The sequence below is a fragment of the Coloeus monedula genome (assembly GCF_965178545.1).
Source record: "Coloeus monedula genome assembly, chromosome: 6".
In the NCBI taxonomy this organism is placed as follows: Eukaryota; Metazoa; Chordata; class Aves; order Passeriformes; family Corvidae; genus Coloeus; species Coloeus monedula.
In genome coordinates, this window is record NC_138786.1 from 24,957,437 (window position 1) to 24,973,555 (window position 16,119).

At 47.1% G+C, this 16,119-nt stretch overlaps 2 protein-coding genes across 9 annotated transcripts in view; one reads left to right on the forward strand and one right to left on the reverse strand.

Annotated features, from left to right (window-relative positions):
• Positions 1–6,297, reverse strand: part of NR1H3 (nuclear receptor subfamily 1 group H member 3) — a 31,912-nt gene extending 25,615 nt beyond the window's left edge. For 2 of the 8 annotated variants that reach the window (XM_082284038.1, XM_082284041.1), the window contains exon 1: positions 4,847–5,489. The gene's annotated coding sequence lies outside the window, so the exon portion shown is untranslated. The other 6 variants (XM_082284040.1, XM_082284044.1, XM_082284042.1 and 3 more) reach the window with 5 other exon arrangements.
• Positions 6,298–6,412: 115 nt separating this feature from the next.
• On the forward strand, positions 6,413–16,083 carry ACP2 (acid phosphatase 2, lysosomal). The gene is made up of 11 exons (XM_082284023.1): positions 6,413–6,522; positions 6,602–6,697; positions 6,773–6,859; positions 9,328–9,480; positions 9,820–9,918; positions 10,075–10,164; positions 12,426–12,558; positions 12,634–12,722; positions 13,335–13,441; positions 13,658–13,833; positions 13,915–16,083. The coding sequence occupies exons 1-11, from the start codon at positions 6,427–6,429 to the stop codon at positions 14,049–14,051; spliced, it is 1,263 nt and encodes a 420-aa protein (XP_082140149.1). The 5' UTR covers positions 6,413–6,426; the 3' UTR covers positions 14,052–16,083.
• Positions 16,084–16,119: the final 36 nt, after the last annotated feature.

Consider the following 16,119-nt stretch of genomic DNA (forward strand, 5'->3'; position numbering starts at 1 on the left):
CCACTACGTGTGTGCCTACCTGACAGCCTGACTGTGAAATCCTCCAGCAAAAATCCCTGGAAAGGCATGTGGAGTCCTTTGGGGGCTGGCACATTTCTGCATGTATGTCCCTGGCAACCAAGATACACTACAGAGCTGTTACAGAAGCCTACCTGTTTGCCCTCATTTCGTAAGAGCTCTAGATGAGACTACTTATATTCCAAACATGTTCCTTTAAATGGGTTTTACATACAGTTTTTAAGATTACATTTGTGCAATTTATTTTCTAAGTTAATGGTAATCTGTGATGAAGTCTAAAACAACCATTTAAACAAACACATGCACCCCTATTCAAGCAGGACATGGCTACTGGAAAATGTCTAAAAAGTCTAATTCTTAAACGCAAGAAAGTCACTAAGTCCACAGAAGCCACTGAAGTACAAAACAAATCTTTCTTAAAAAAGGGGGGCAGAAAGATTAGTTTCTCCAATTCACTTATTAAATTAGTTCAGTTCACTCAAAGCTGGTGGAGGCAGCATAAAACAAGTGGGAGATATCTCTCTCTTAGAATCTCTGGGATGATGAGTTATGCTCATTCTAAGATCTGGAAAGAGACAATTACCAAAACCAACCAGTTCATTCTGCTAAGTACAGATAACACTACCCTGATAGAATCAATCATTTAATAGCACACTACAACAAGCATATTTTTTCTTATGTATCCAGTGCATGATTTGTCTGATTATAGTAGGATTATAAGAAAGTGCATATTTCATTTGACCTTTTTATTCAAATGAAGTTTTGTAGAAGTCATGAGGAAAGAAATTCACCCAGTAAATACAGCTGACCGTTTTGTAATGTAAACATTTACTGTGATATAATAGCATAATTGGATATATATATATATATATATATATATATATATATATATATATATATAGTATGGTCCTGTTTGGTAAGAAGCAGTAATAGATGAGCCTGATTAGACTAAAGCTGCCTTCTAAGAAATTATCAAATGCAACATGAAGTTTAAATGAATTATTTAAATCACTAACTTTAATCATGATTTCTATCAGCAAGTGAGAAGTCTTGATTTAAACCAATAGACCTTGTTTGCCTTATAGATGCAGTGGGACCAATGGGCCAACACTGCCCTGCTCCCGGGAGGGAGAGAGGATACAACTTCCAACCCCTGCTTATTTCAAGAAATTTTATGAGCATATTTGCCAATATTTTTTTAAACCTTTAAACAAACTAGAAAGCCTTACATGCCAGGAGACACCTACTCTCCTGTCAGTCATGTGCTTTAGCAATCAGTCTGATACTCAACTAACATCTTATTTACATCTCGGAGAGGTTTCTATGAGTACACAATACAACCTGACTCTGCAGCCCAGCTTTTAAATTGCTTCAATTCTCACATCCCACAAGGTAGTTCTCCTACTTAATCCTCATAGGCACTAGTTCGGGTCTGCTCAAAACAAGAACTAGATTTCTCATTCTTTAACATTTTCTCTTCATTTCTTCACCAACTTCTTACTAAATAAACATTTATCTTTTCCCCTCCTTAAACCTACTGGGAAGGTCTGCAATGCTCTGCTCTCCTCTGTGCACTACCTTAGTTAACCTTTGTCCTCCCCAAATAAGATTGTTAAGAGCTTGACAGGGCATACTTCAAAGTGATTTATAATATTACACCAGAATTATGTAAATCACATTAACATTTTCTTTTTGACACTCCATAAACCAAGTAATTTTGCTTTACAGGAAATCTGGTTTTGAGATCTCCAGATATAAAAGTACAAGTTACACTACCTTGAGAGGTGTCTCCCTTTTAGTGGGAACGCAAGAAAGGAATCTATGTTCCAAATATGGAAAAAAAAGTATTTGGTCCTGAGCAGAAAGCCACACAACAAAACTGACACAGGAGTGCTAAAGGAAGACATTGTACCATTTGTAACTGATAAATTTTTAAGGTCTGACTGAACATGGACAGCCTCTTTTAATTGAACAATATTATAAACATCTCTCAAACCTAAAGTAACTACAATGAAAATGCTAAGTCAAACATCATAGTTGTGTACTAGCAGAAGTATGGTCTAATGACCAAGTTCAACCTGTTTACAGCCTTAATGCAGACCTGTACCTATCAGAAAGAAGCACTCCCCTGAATTCCCTCCCAGGATGAAGTTCCTTCCCACCAAGAGAATTTCCACAGCAAGAGAATGTGGCTCTGCCTTCCTAAGTTATTATGCTGTAAGGAAAACGAGTTAACACATCCTACAGCAGATCAGCAGAACATTCTCCCCCAATTAAACAAGGTATCTTTGTACAGAATCATTAAATGGTTTGGATTGGAACAGGCCTAAAAAATCATGTAGGTTCCACCCCCACCACCATGGACAGGATCACCTCTGACAGTTCTGGAAGACTAATTTCTCTCCAAGACTGTCAGGTGTGTGAATCTCATTACTTTGTGGGGGAGGAAAAAAAGGGAGAGTGACAATCTGATAAGCTTTCCTATTCAACATGCAAAGACCCACACATCTGCAACAATGAGACTTTCACAGCAGCTGCTTCCAGAGCAGAAAGCAGGATCATCCTTCAGTGCACCCAAGACAAAGCACATTATATTCTATACTCTTCCTTAGGCAGATGGGATCACTTCTGAAAAACAGCAATAATTAAAGATTTTAAAATCAAAACTTGGAATTTTGAAAACTGTCCATTTTGACAGCCATACAATCACAGACCAGATCTAATTTTAAGAGAGATACTTCTGAGATCTGAGACCATCACCAGCTGATCAAACATTTAACAACAGCAAAATATTAATTCTTCTGTTTACCTCAGAACAAGCATGCAGAGTTGCGAGGATTAATCCAAGAGAAAGGAAAAGAAAGTCATAGCACTCAAATGCACTTTAACACACTGGAAACACGACTCTTCCTGCAGGTGTAAGACAGGGCTAAGGCAGCAAACTCCTGCTCTGTATTTGTACGGCTGCATGCCCGTCCTGCACAGCCTCCGCCTGCCTTCCTGCACAGACAGCTGGTGAGGGAAACATGCTGACAAGGCACAGGGAGCTGCAGCAGCAGTAACTGGAAACAGCAAGCGACAGCAACCCCAGGCACACTGCCAGGACACACTAATTCTGTGATAAAGTTTCCTGTCTCTATTTTTTTTAGATTAGGCAATTTATATATATATATATATATAGTCCCTGCTGTGGTATTTCTCCCTGCATCCCTTCATAGCACGAGTGTTGCGCAACACGAGTGCAAGTTTCCTCCAGCAGCTACAGAACTCCCATGCAGCTCCACAATGACCCATTTTCTGTCCCCACTCAGGCTGGTTTAGGTTTTTTCCCCCCACCTTTTATTTTGGGGGTCTGGGAGAAAGTTGTTAAATATTTTCACTCTGGTTTTTCTCCTGCAAAAGCTGGCCTTCCTGTATTAAAAAGGATGTATGGGCATACGCATGTGTGAGAAAGAATCACTGCAAGTGCTAGATTTCAAAAAGGGGTCACACCAGGAAGCCACACAATCAGTCTGCCCTTAGAAGCCTTGCAACAGAGGTATCTTCTGGTGAATATGCCACAGGTATGATGGCAAAGAAGTCTAGCAAGACAAACTTCCACCTCGTCCTGGCACAATGCATACCATGTCCAATGCCCTCTTTTCACAGCCCAAATAATAGAAGGGTTGAGGTCAGCAACAACTGGCTGAAGTTTCCAAACAGTTTTTGCTTCCATAATTAAAATGTAACGAATATCCTCAGGTATAGCCTTCTCTCTGACACCCAGGAACAGAAGATCAACTCCATGAACCTTGGAACAAGAAGCAGATCTGAGAGGACTCTTCCCTACAGACAAACATAACCTGCAGTCATAGCCAGAAACTGGCTGACACAGTGATCCAAACTGTTAGTCAGAAACATGACTCAGTGTTGGAGACTCCCTCAAAAAAGCCTTGCAGGGAAGGGCCCAGCTATCCCTTTAGGAAAAAGAAAAGAAGGGAAGCAAGTCTGAGGAGACAAAGCATTTCTCTATCACCGATGATCCAAGGTTTGCTTCTGGCCTGTAACAAAATCCTGTCTTAACAGATCTGTGGACCTTAGCACCATAAGCGTCGGTGAAATGGCACAATGAAGAGTAACCACCAACGTAAGCGAAGTTACCTTTTAACAGCACCATGCAAACTGACAGACAAGTTTCTGTCCTGGAAAACTTGCGACCTGGGTTGACAGGATGCAACAGGTGAATGACATAGAGAACTGCAAGTTGAGAGGAGGGGAAAGCTAACAAGTTACCACAAAGCAAGTAAACATCTCCTGACAGCACCTCCAGAGAAAGCAGACAAGAAACCGGGGCTCTTCAGATGCTCGACAACAGCCAGGAGAAACTGACACCGCTTCCCAGACGCCTCCGGTCCCCTTAGCAGAGGGACTCTCTCCGACGGCGCGACCGCGCAGTCCCCGCCAGCACACACCGCGCATCAGAGCCGGCGCTGGGCTCCGGACCCAGGCCGAGAGAGCGACGCCTTCCCTCCCGTCCGCCGGGCCCCACTCGGGGGACGCCGCCGGCCCGGCCCGCACCCCGCCATGCACCGGGCGCCTCAGCGGGACGGGCCGCCGCCGTCCCTCTTCCTTCCAGCACCTTCCAGCGCCGCCCGGCCCGGCCAGCAGCACGACGCGGGCGGGCGGCGCTGCGCCGCCAGCTCCGGGTTCCAGGGAACGCTGCGGCTCTCGGGCCGCCGCAGGCCGCGGGGCGGGACAGCGCGTCCCTGTCCCCCGCCGTGAGTCACGGCCCCGCGGGCGGCGAGGAGGCGCCGCCGCCTCCACAGCCAGAGCCAGCGCGAAAAGTTACCGGCGCGGGCCGCGGCTCCCGGCGATGCGCGGCCGCCGCCCCCCGTGGCGCAGGTGCCCGAGCCGCGGGCGGGAGGGGCGGCCCAGCCCGGCCCGGCACTGCTCCCAGCGCTCTTCCCAGCGTTGTTCCCGGCGCCGCGGCGGAGCTGCCGTGATGTCACGCGGGCCCGGGTCACGTGCAGGCGCCGCCCGCCCCGCTCCGCCCCCGCGGGTCCTGCGGGATGCGAACGCTCCGGGCCCCCGCGCGGTCCCACCGCCCGGCAGTGACCTGCGCCTGGAGCCCCGTCCCGCGCCGCGCCCGCCGGCCTCACCGAGCCTCCGCCGCCTGGCCGCCCTCAGCTCAGCCCGCAGGAGCGAGCGAAACCAGCAGGAACAACAGAACAGTCCCAAAGCAGGTGCCGCAGGAACAGCGCGCACTCCCCCTCCGCAGAGAGCCTTTTCCTTCCAGCACCCCCCAACAACCTCCTCGGTGGTGCGGTATCGGCAAACAAAGAAAAAAATACAACGCGGCTTCGTGCTCTCCTAGAGATATGAAAGAGAATTTAGTTTAAATTCACTAAGTATTCTAGCATGAGCAAATTAAACAGTTATTCAGGTTAAACAGCTGAACCTCGTGTATTGCACCAACCCTGCCCTCTGCTTCACAATTTGGCCCTCTTATTAAGACCCGACACACAATTTCCTAACGCTGCAAACTACGAAAAGTTTTAAGCAAATAAACAGGTACAAAAGAGCTGGGTTATGAGCCGCTGTGCGTCATGACTCCCAAGGTTTCTTTGCAAACGCGAGAGTCATGTTTCCTTCTTTTCTTAAAAAAGAAAAAGCTGAGAACATCATACACTCACCTCCCTCTATGCACTTTTGGGTGGAGCTAAGCACTAAATATGATTAGATTCGTTTTACTGCCTATGATTTTTCCCTCTACACGGCACCTACGAGATCCTCGGCCAACGATACAGCGGATGCACAGCCAGCAGCAGAATCTGGGTTTCTTCTCACACTCGTCTAATTCGACCAAGTTTTGTAAGGAACTACCAAAACTGGGCAAAACCCGTCAACGCTGGTCAGCCTCTTTCCCAAGAGCCAGGAGCAGCAGCAGCTTTCTACTTCCACACAGACAGGCATCCTCAGGCTGATCCAAGGGATGCGACGATTAGCGACCCACGGCGCCGCGGCTGCCGGGCTATGCGTGCCAGGGCGCCTCCCCTACTCCTGTCCACGACTTTACGCAGGAGCACACGGACAACGTCAGAACACTGAAACCTCGTGTCCTACAGCGAAGCCGCGGCGGGGGTGGGTGACACCGCTGCGCCTTCACTCTCCCCCCACTCCTACCGAGCGCCTCCGCGGCTGCAGCCCGGGACGAAGCCTCCGCAGGGCTGACAGCGGAGATCAGCGCCGCCACCCCGGCGGGCCCGACGCGGCCGCTCAGGGGGCTGAGCGGGGCCGTCCCGCCGCCGGGATCCTCCTCCTCGGGGGCGGGCACAGCGCCGGGAGCGCGGCCGGGGCTGTGCGCTGCGAAACCGCGTCCGCGCGGGCCCGCGGCCGGTGGCGTTCGGTTCCGGGCGGTGTGCGAGCGCCATGGCGGGCGGGAGGGACGGTGCTGTCCTGTTGCTCCTGGCGCTGTGCCTGCAGCCGCCGCCCGCTCGGGCCCGCAGCCTCCGCTTCGTGACGCTGGTGAGGGGGACGGGGGAACGCGGGGGGAGCCAGGCCGGGCCGGAATGGCCGGGCTGGAGTAACGCGGTGCCGCCCGCAGGTGTACCGGCACGGAGACCGCTCGCCCATCAAGGCCTTCCCGCGGGACCCGTACCAGGAGAGCGCCTGGCCCCAGGGATTCGGGCAGCTCACGCAGGTGCGAGCGGGGCGGGACGGGCGGCGGGGGCCGGGCCGGGGTTCGGACCGCCGGTAACGCCCGGTGCTGTTGCAGGTGGGGATGCGGCAGCAGTGGGAGCTGGGCCAGGCCCTGCGGCGGCGCTACCGCGACTTCCTCAACAACACGTACCGGCGGCAGGAGGTGAGTGCCAGCCCCGCGGCTCGGGGAGCGGCGCTCTCGGCCGCCCCACGGAGGGCCCGGGCCGCCGCGCGGGCCAGGGCTGCGGGTGGCTCCTTTGGGAAGGGAAACGCTGGCGCTTGGCGTCCTCTCCAAATATTCTCGTTCCTTAGCCCGTTCGCACCGCAGGAAGAAGAAGGGCCCAAGCGCAGGCTCTGTGCTGAGCCTGGCCGCGGGGCACGGATCGGCCGCGTCTCGGCGCTGCCCTCGCAGCGGGTGTGAAGGCAAATCCAAGCAGAGTTGTGAGACTGTTCGAGCCGCCCCCTCTGAAGTCCAGGGAACTCAACAGTAATGTGTGTTGTAGCTGGTATTTGTTTCTTACTGGAGCTCGTAAGATTTTTTTTTTTCCTGCTACAATAGCTCACAAGAATGCAGCCCGTGTTGGCCCTGCCCTCCCCAGTGCATTCGAGGTACGATCTCACCAGACCCTGTAGATACAAGTAGTAGTTACAGGCCAGCAATGACCCTCTCATTTCCTTTCACCTGTAAAATATTGACAGCTTCAGTCCCCCAAAGCCATTCATTCCCCTCTCTCTCATTAGGATGTTCTCACACTTTATAATAGTTATTGAGAAACTGGTAGGTTCTTTTGAAAGAAGTCACAGAGCCCTTGTGGAACTATGTATTAAGCACAGGGGAAATTATAAGACATTTTTAAAAGTCAGGAAATCGAAAATTCTCCCAAGTACCCCTGCTAGTTAATCAAACAGGTATTGAGTCAATTGAAACATGAACAGGTGTCCAGACGAGAGGCTGGTTCAGATGAACAACAGGCAGCCAAGACCCAAGACCCCTTGTCCCACTACAGACTCTGCACCACCTCAGTTATTTTATCTGAGCTCAATTAAGCTGATTGAACAGATGGGGCAAACTAAGAATTCCCATATGCTTTTCCTTGTTTCTCCCCTTCTGGGCTTCCCAGTAAGAACCCAGCTTATCACAGTTCAGATTACATCCCTTTGACATTTGCTTCATCAACAAAACTTCCAGCATAGGCTGAAGCACAGATCCTTTAACTATCCTCAGTAGTTCCTTTCCAAACATACTTCACTCTGATACAGCTTTTGAGTTGAAACTGTTTTCCTTCTCTTGCTTGAGAAAGAAAAACAAACCAAGACATGTGCAAACAAAAGCTGTTCTGCTAACCAAGCCTGAACCCTTGCTCAAGTTGAGCAACCTCCCTTGTAAGAAGTATTGCCTCTGGGTGACACCATATGACCGTCTGTCACCTGACTCAGCGACAAGCTGGAGCCTGGCAAAAGGTGCTGAAGAAAGCATGTACACTGAGGGCTTAATTGTTTGGGGGTTTTATGACACTTCAAGAATTAGATTATTATCTTTTAAAATATTTCCTTTTTATTTCTTTAGAGCTCACCAAGGATAAAAGCAAACTTGTCTAATGAGTAGAGGGTCAGTTTTTTCAAGCCACACTTAAAAGTGCAGGCCCACACAGGTAAAAGTGAGCGGACACTGATGTCAGATAAAAGACAAGTTGGGGTTTTTTTCTTGTGACTGTAAAGTTTCTGAGGTACACTTCACATGAGAGAGATTATACAGAGTATATATATTTTATGTTTCTCTCCTAAAATTTAAAAAAAAAAATCCCTATCTTTACATTACATTTCATTCTTCAGGCTTTTTATTCTTGTTTCAGATTGAACATGCTGTTTTCTGGGACATTCCTTTTATGATTTCCTGTTGTTCCTCTTGTTTATCACTGCTTTCTCTCCAGTTTCCCCTTAATTGTTTTCAGTACACAGATACCAGAATACTAAAGTTTTGCCATTTTGACCTTCTGAACATTGCTGTATTTTTCTCATTTCCCCCTTTTTTCTGGCTCAGATCTCTCTCTTCTGAGCTCTAGAAAGTCTTGGTAAAGTCTTGGCCCGTTAATCCCAAGAGCCCACTGATCAGATAAAATCCCAGCCCTCCCTGTTTTTGTTTTCTTTCCTGTTAGTCAGATCACTCTTGTCTTCGTTTCTCAGATGGAAAAACTGAGGATTGAAGAAGTAATTTCTTTTCCTGAGCACAGCTGGTCATTTCTAGAACTGAGATCAGAATGCAGGACTTTGCCCCAGTCCTGCTCTGCAAATACAGTGCATTTTCTGTCTGTGCCCATAGTTTCCTGCATCTTTGTCTTCCTCTTCTCTGACTCTTCCTCAGACTCCTTTCTATCTCTAACCTCTTCTCAGGGCACCTGGGTATCCCACTGATCCAGACCAGACAGCTCCAGTATTCGACAGCAGATTGTCTTTGTGTGTGTCCTTACAGCTTTGTCCAGGCCGATATCAGCAGGCTTGGTCCTGTTCCCCTGCTGTCCGTGAGCAGCTGCAGGGCACTTGGCAGCGTTCCTGGGCAAGTGCATTGTCCTGTGCCTGAGCATCACCACTTGCAGGGGCGTTACTAATGGTGCACTGTCCCTGTCCTGGCAGATCTTCATCCGCAGCACGGATTGTGATCGGACACTGATGAGTGCAGAGGCCAATCTGGCAGGCCTCTATCCCCCAGGAGGACAACAGATGTTCAACCCTAACATCTCCTGGCAGCCTATCCCTGTGCACACAGTGCCCGAGTCTGATGAAAGAGTAAGTTAATCTCAAGGGCATGTATTGACTACTCAAGTAGTATAGTGTCCAAAAAATACTTGCTACAGTCCTGATTCAGATTGTCTTGAATGTTTCCTGGGACCTACCTTGCACAGGTTTTCCTATTTTCAGAAAAAGATGAGAGAATTCAGGGGCTGTGTTCACTCACCACGCCAGGTGCAACACCACAGCAGACCACACATGGTCTGGAGTATGTCAGCAGGCAGTGCTGCAGGCTGTTTATAGATGCAGTCAGGGTTTCATTACAGTTGTGTGTGTTTACTGCGAATTCTGTACTCCAGCATTCGTGGTGACCTGGCTGCTCTTGTCTCTGCCCAGCTACTGAAGTTCCCTTTGACCCCTTGTCCACGGTATGAACAGCTACAGACTGAAACACGGCACTCAGCAGAATACATAAATAAGACCAAAGAGAATTGGGTAAGTAATGATGTTTGCATGAGATAAGGTGGTTCTAGGCTTGTAGTTATCACCTCCGTATAATCAGAGCTCTGAGAAAAGGGAAGGGATACCAGTGCATATAACACAGTATGAGATTAGACAATTTAAGGCCTTTCTCTTTTCTCAAACCTACAGCAATTCCTGCAGATGGTGGCAAAGGAGACTGGCATCCGGGATATCTCTCTCGAGAGTGTATGGAGTGTGTATGACACCCTGTTCTGTGAAGTAAGTCTGGCCATCATCTTACACCCACTGGAATCTGGTCTTTAGGATTCACTGGATTTGGTGGAAATTAGTTTACAAAATCCCATGAAACAACTTTTCACCCTACAATTAGAAGTAATATTGTAATTTCAGAATAATACTACTCACTAGAGGCATGTACCAAGAATTACCTGGTTTTGCACCCTACAACCTCCCACTCTGTAGCTCAGATATATATCATGTCAGAATCAGAAAAAGTCCCACCTGCATAAGAAATATCTCTTAAAAGTCACTAGAAAATTATTGCAATCTGAAATCTTTAAATCTCTGCGGACAAGCCTAAGTCCAGTAATGGAGAAATGAGATCTCTGCAAACTGAAGAAGCATTAACTTTATGATTTAAGTTGGGACCTTAATTAGGACTATTCCTGGTGCTACCTCTACCTCTCTCTTACTTTAAATCAATCACTTTTCTTTCTGTGCTTCTGTTAATGCCATATCTAAAAGAAAATAATGCTATCCTAAGTTAAGTGGGATTCACTCACATCTGTTTTTTGACCTATTTTAAGGTCCTTTGTCAGAGAAAGACTCTAGAGACAGATGTTACCCTTTTACCATCTGGGGTGGGGCACTGTATATTCGAGTTGATTTCTGTTGAAAGCACATCTCATGAAGACTTAAACACAATCAGAAATTGGATTAGCTGGGCTGTGATAATGCTAAATTAAAAGTCACATATCCAGGAGACTTAAAGTTGTTACATTCAAGTTTCTCTGTGTATAACTGTACAGCATGATGACGTAAATTAAGGACATCTTTCATGTCAAACGAGTGAATTGTGGACACAGTAAACCCAAGCATTTTGATCCTGTGTCACACTAATTGTATGGATGTGCAAGACTGCTCTGCTCGCTGGCAGTGGTATACAGTGGTGTGCACTATTTTGGGGGTGTAAAAGATAAATTAGCATGGAATTGCACTTTGCTGTATAAAGTAGCAGCTTGGGTTGCTGCTAGCTGAGAATGTTCCAGTCCAGAGCTGCATTGTACTACGTGAATTTGCCCTTTGTATCACAAACCCAATTTCCTGTCTTGTAACAATCACAGTGAATCAACTTCTACTGATAAAAAATATCCTTTGGTCAGAGAGAGCAAGAATTTCCAATCTTCTTTATTTTCAGGCGGCACTTGATGAGCTTGCAGATTGGGCCTGGAAGGCCAGCTGACAACTACTATAATCCCCAAGAACTTGGAGAACAGCCCACTGTCCCAAAACAAAACCAGAATGTTGTTAAGGAAAGAGTATTTCTCACTCAGAACTACACCCTCAGGCTAATTGGTCTCTTCAGCTCCTTTGGTCTTCCTCCATTTTCTAAGTCATGCAAACAGTGCCCTGAAGAGGACTGTTTTTCTCACCTGAGCCAGTAGAGTCATTCTGGCTATCTGGATGGAGACAAGAAAGTCCAAGAAATAGCTGAACTTACCTGCTGTTCTCTTTGTAAATTAATGAAGAACTAACTATGTAAGCTGCTGATGGAATTTCTCTGAACCACTCAGACAGAATGGGCCCTTAAGGATATTCAGCCTCAACTTCTGGAAGTCTAATGGGATGTGGCATAGAAAATTGTTCTCAGTAATGCTGGGAAACCACAACTGCTGTTTGTCTGCCATTATAACCAATCCTTTCATGTAAAGGGTTGGCTGCAAAGCAGGTTCTTCTCTTGGTTCCCAGTTCTTGGGCTCCTGGGTTTGAGTACAGGGCTTTGTCAGTGGTGCATCCCACTGTTATGTCCACAGAGCACCTGCTAACTTTCTCCAGTGTCTCTTTCAGTGGCCCTCAGACCCTGCAGGGAAACAGGTGCAGGTACATCAGAAACCCTGAGTTTGTGTTCACTCACTTGTCTGGCTTTTTTTTTCCCCTCTTTGACTGCATGCCATCTGCAGGGCAGAATCAGCCACATGTAAAGTTAATGCCCTAAGATTATTGTATCAATTACAACATAACCTTGCATTCCAGCTGTGCTTTCACAGAAATGTAGCTCCTAGGTTGTAATCTTTATTCTTCTCATTATTTTCTGAAACAACATCAAAACCCACATCTATTCTTTGTATGCAGCATAGCAGTGTGAGTTCAGAAGCATAAATATGAAAGGGGCATATTGCTTATTTAGAATAGTGTAGGAAAGCAGCAGCAGTATGGGCAGGTCTCCAGACAGCCTCCCCTTCTCTGTTTAATCTGCGACCTGTGCTACCTGCACACGAATATTCTGTTTCTCTTTCTAGCAAACACACAAAATGGATTTGCCTGCATGGGTGACACCAGATGTCATGACTCAGTTGAAGCAACTAAAAGACTTTGGTTTTGAATTTCTGTTTGGGATCCACAATCGGGTAGAAAAAGCTCGTCTGCAAGGCGGTGAGTGCACCAGAGAGGGAGCCTCGTGCTGTTCTGCCTGGCTTTTGCCTCTTACCAGCTGTTCTCTTTCCTCAGGGGTCCTGCTGGATCACATAAGGAAAAATCTAACCAAAGCAGCAAATGTTTCTGCCCATCAGAACCTAAAACTACTTGCCTATTCAGCAGTAAGTCAGAGCTGGGGCTAGCTTTTAGCCATCTCCTCCTGCTTACAGGGGATTGGGGCGTGGTGATGTTTTAACCCTTTCTAGCTTCCCTACAGCTCATACAGTGATCAGGACATGCATCTTTGCCTCTGACTGGGTGGGAGATGCAGTATCTGGCATCATTCTTCTGGGATCCCTGAGGAAAATTCCCAGTGTGTCCTTGTTGCTGTTAGCTCAGGCTCATGAACGAGACTGGCAGACTTTGGGGAGCCACTGCTCTATTTATTTGGTAGATGGGTTTATGCTACTCAAATGTGACGTTTCAGAAGTGTGGATACAGTTATCCCCTTTCCAGTAGCCTGCTGCCTGGGAAGTCACGCATCTCTTCCAAATTGCTCTCTAGAGATTAATTCTCAAAAAACAGTGCAGGATATACATGGCTGTTTCACTTCCCCCCCTTCTCTGGCACCTGCACAGATCACTGTTCTAGCAGTACAGTTCCTCTCCCATTTTCCAGATGAAGTTAGGAAGGTGATGTCCCCTCAGCACTGCCTTGTCCCTTACTGGTACAGTCTGAGCTGCCCTGCCACATCCCTAAGGGTGACTGATTTGGTTTTTTTCCCTCTTTCTCAGCATGACACCACACTTGTGGCACTGCAGATGGCTCTAGATGTCTACAACAAGATCCAAGCACCATACGCCTCATGTCATTTATTTGAACTGTACCAAGAGGATGATGGGTGAGGGCTGCAGTAAAGATGTCTGCTGTGATTTCACCTTGAGTGTTAGATACCTAGGCGAGGCTCCACTCTTGGGACGTGCAATCTTGCTCCTTGGGCAGACTCTCATGAGGAAAACTTATCACCAGAATAAAGGAAAGGGTGTGGACACTGAATTTTTGGGAAGGGATGACTTCAACTAGAGAAAAAAAAAATCTTGCTGTGTTTCGTTTTCAGTAACTTCTCTGTGGAGATGTTTTACCGGAATGAGAGTGGGAAGGAACCTTTCCCACTGACAATCCCTGGCTGTCAGCATAAATGTCCACTGCAAAGGTTCTTGGAACTCACAGATCCTGTTGTTCCCCAAGACTGGGAGCAAGAATGCAAGGTATCAAGCAGCATGCACGACACAGGTAAGCCCAGGCTTGACCAGAGTGTGGCAAAGGGGAAAGTCTGGATGATACCATGCTGACCACTTATTTTCTCCCTTACAGAACTCTTTGTGGGTTTGGCTGTGTGTGGATCCATTCTCCTTCTCCTTATTATTCTCCTCTTGACTGTACTCTTTCGCATACAGTCTCAGCCCCCTGGCTACCGGCATGTTTCCAATGAAGGCGAAGAGCAGGCCTGACAGTTGCTTCAACTCCTTCCCAGGCAGTAGGAGGGAGCTGTGTTGCCCCTAAGGATGATTCGGCACCTTCAGTTACTCAGCATTCTTCTATTTTGGCCTTTGCTTCCCAGAACAAACCTGGACTTGATTGCTGAATGGTTTCTAAAGGTGACATCCTTTAGTAAGAACTGAGAAAAAGAACTGAGCTACTCTAAGGAAATGACACCGTAACTTTGAAGCCAATATACTGTGTGGTGCCCCTGGTCTTCATACAGCTTACCCAGTCTGGGACTCCCAGCATGGCCAGTTTCACGTTTTCCTCCTTTCAAGTGACTGTAAATGTTACCACTCACCATGACTGTAAATGTTACCACTCCCCATGACTGTGGCAGAGAAACTTGGGCCTCCAGCAGCTGCCACATCCAGATGCATTTCTCTTCAGGGTCAACCTACATCGAGTGCTTTTCCCTCACACCATAGTGCTGCTGATGGTAGGAAGGCTGGGCTTCGGCTGAGAGTGCAGCTTACCAACAATGCACCAAGACTCATCTACTGTCCATGCAGTGGGAACTGCTGCGGATGATGGGAGACAAAGTGCTTCTTGAGGTTGCTGTCAAGTAGTTGCTGCTGGCAGCTGGGTTTTTTTCCCTCTTCACATTGTGTCTCAAGAGAGGACTGGATTGAAATCAGGACAAGACTGAAAACCTAGCAGTTTTCAATCGATTCTAGCATTTGGCTCAGAACAGAATCAGGAGTAGAACCCAAAGAAGCTCTAAGAGCTTCATGAGAGAGAGAGCAATTCCTGTGACCATAGCAAACCCACACTCAATTTCTTGTGCAATGTTGGCTCTAGAAAGGAAAGTCCCCCTAGATAAGAAACTTGGTTTCTGTCTAAAGATCTCAAATTTGAATTTTACTTCCCACATCTGAACTTCAAGGACCTACTAAAGAGAGTATGCAGTACTCCAGGCAGTCCAGATTTCAGCCCAAGGAATATGCTTTACTTAGCAGAATGTTTTTATGCTGCAATTAAGAGATGTAGCAGAGCTGTTTACCTAAGACTAGATTAAATACAAAGTTCTTTAGTTTTTCTTCCTATCTTCCCTACTGGATGGACAACAAACAAACATTAAGAATCAGAGTTGGCAGGTGACTGTGGATTCCCTTATTTGTCATACTTGGGCATTTTGTCTGAAGTGTGTTTCTTTCTCCAGCTCACTGCAGCTGCTGCAGAGACCTTCATACCAAGTGCTCACCACCTGCTTTGTAGTTTCTGGCAGAAAACAAGAGACTGCAGCAGGCACCAGAAGCACAGGCTCTTCACATGGTGATACTGCACATTCACTTCCTACTTTTACTTCTCTTTCTGGTGCAGTTCCCTTCCCCTCTTGGATGCAGAAGCCAGTTCTTAGGTAATGAACATTTCCTTTTGTTCCCCTTAAGGAGTACCGTGGGGACTTTTCTCCACACCGTAATCGGCATCTGCCAGCATGGGAACCCTAAATCAGCAGAAGCAGCTTGCTGTTCTCAGCATCTTCCTCACCTTTTTGTCCTCTCAAGATACAAACTAGGTCTTCTGCACAGCAAGACAGTCATAAAGAAAAAGCTACTGCCTGTGAGAACAGGCACAAGAAAGAGGTAATAGAAAGTGCATTTAAGACCTGTAATTTTTAAAGGCACCAAATTTTGCACACACAGAGAAAAGGTTTCTATGATGATTTGGACATTTCGACTGTGAATGACTTTCTGTACTTGTTCCAATACATTTCATTATTAAAATCAATTTAGCACTGAACTCTTCTCCTCTTCTTCTCTAAGAGTTCACAGGGCTAGCACTGGTGTGCTCAGTGTTGGAAAGCAGGCAGAATTTACTGCAGCATACCCCCTCCTAAAGGAATTCCCTGTTTCACAATTCCACATGTAGCACAGGGAGATTTGACATCAACTGGTTTTGACTGCAGCAGCTGTGCATAGATACAGCTGATGATGCATCCTCTCCAACTTGGAGGGACCTGCATCACACCCAGTACTATGACTGCTACTTCTACCACAGTTGTAGGTCTCATATCCCTCCTATAGAAAGGTCTCA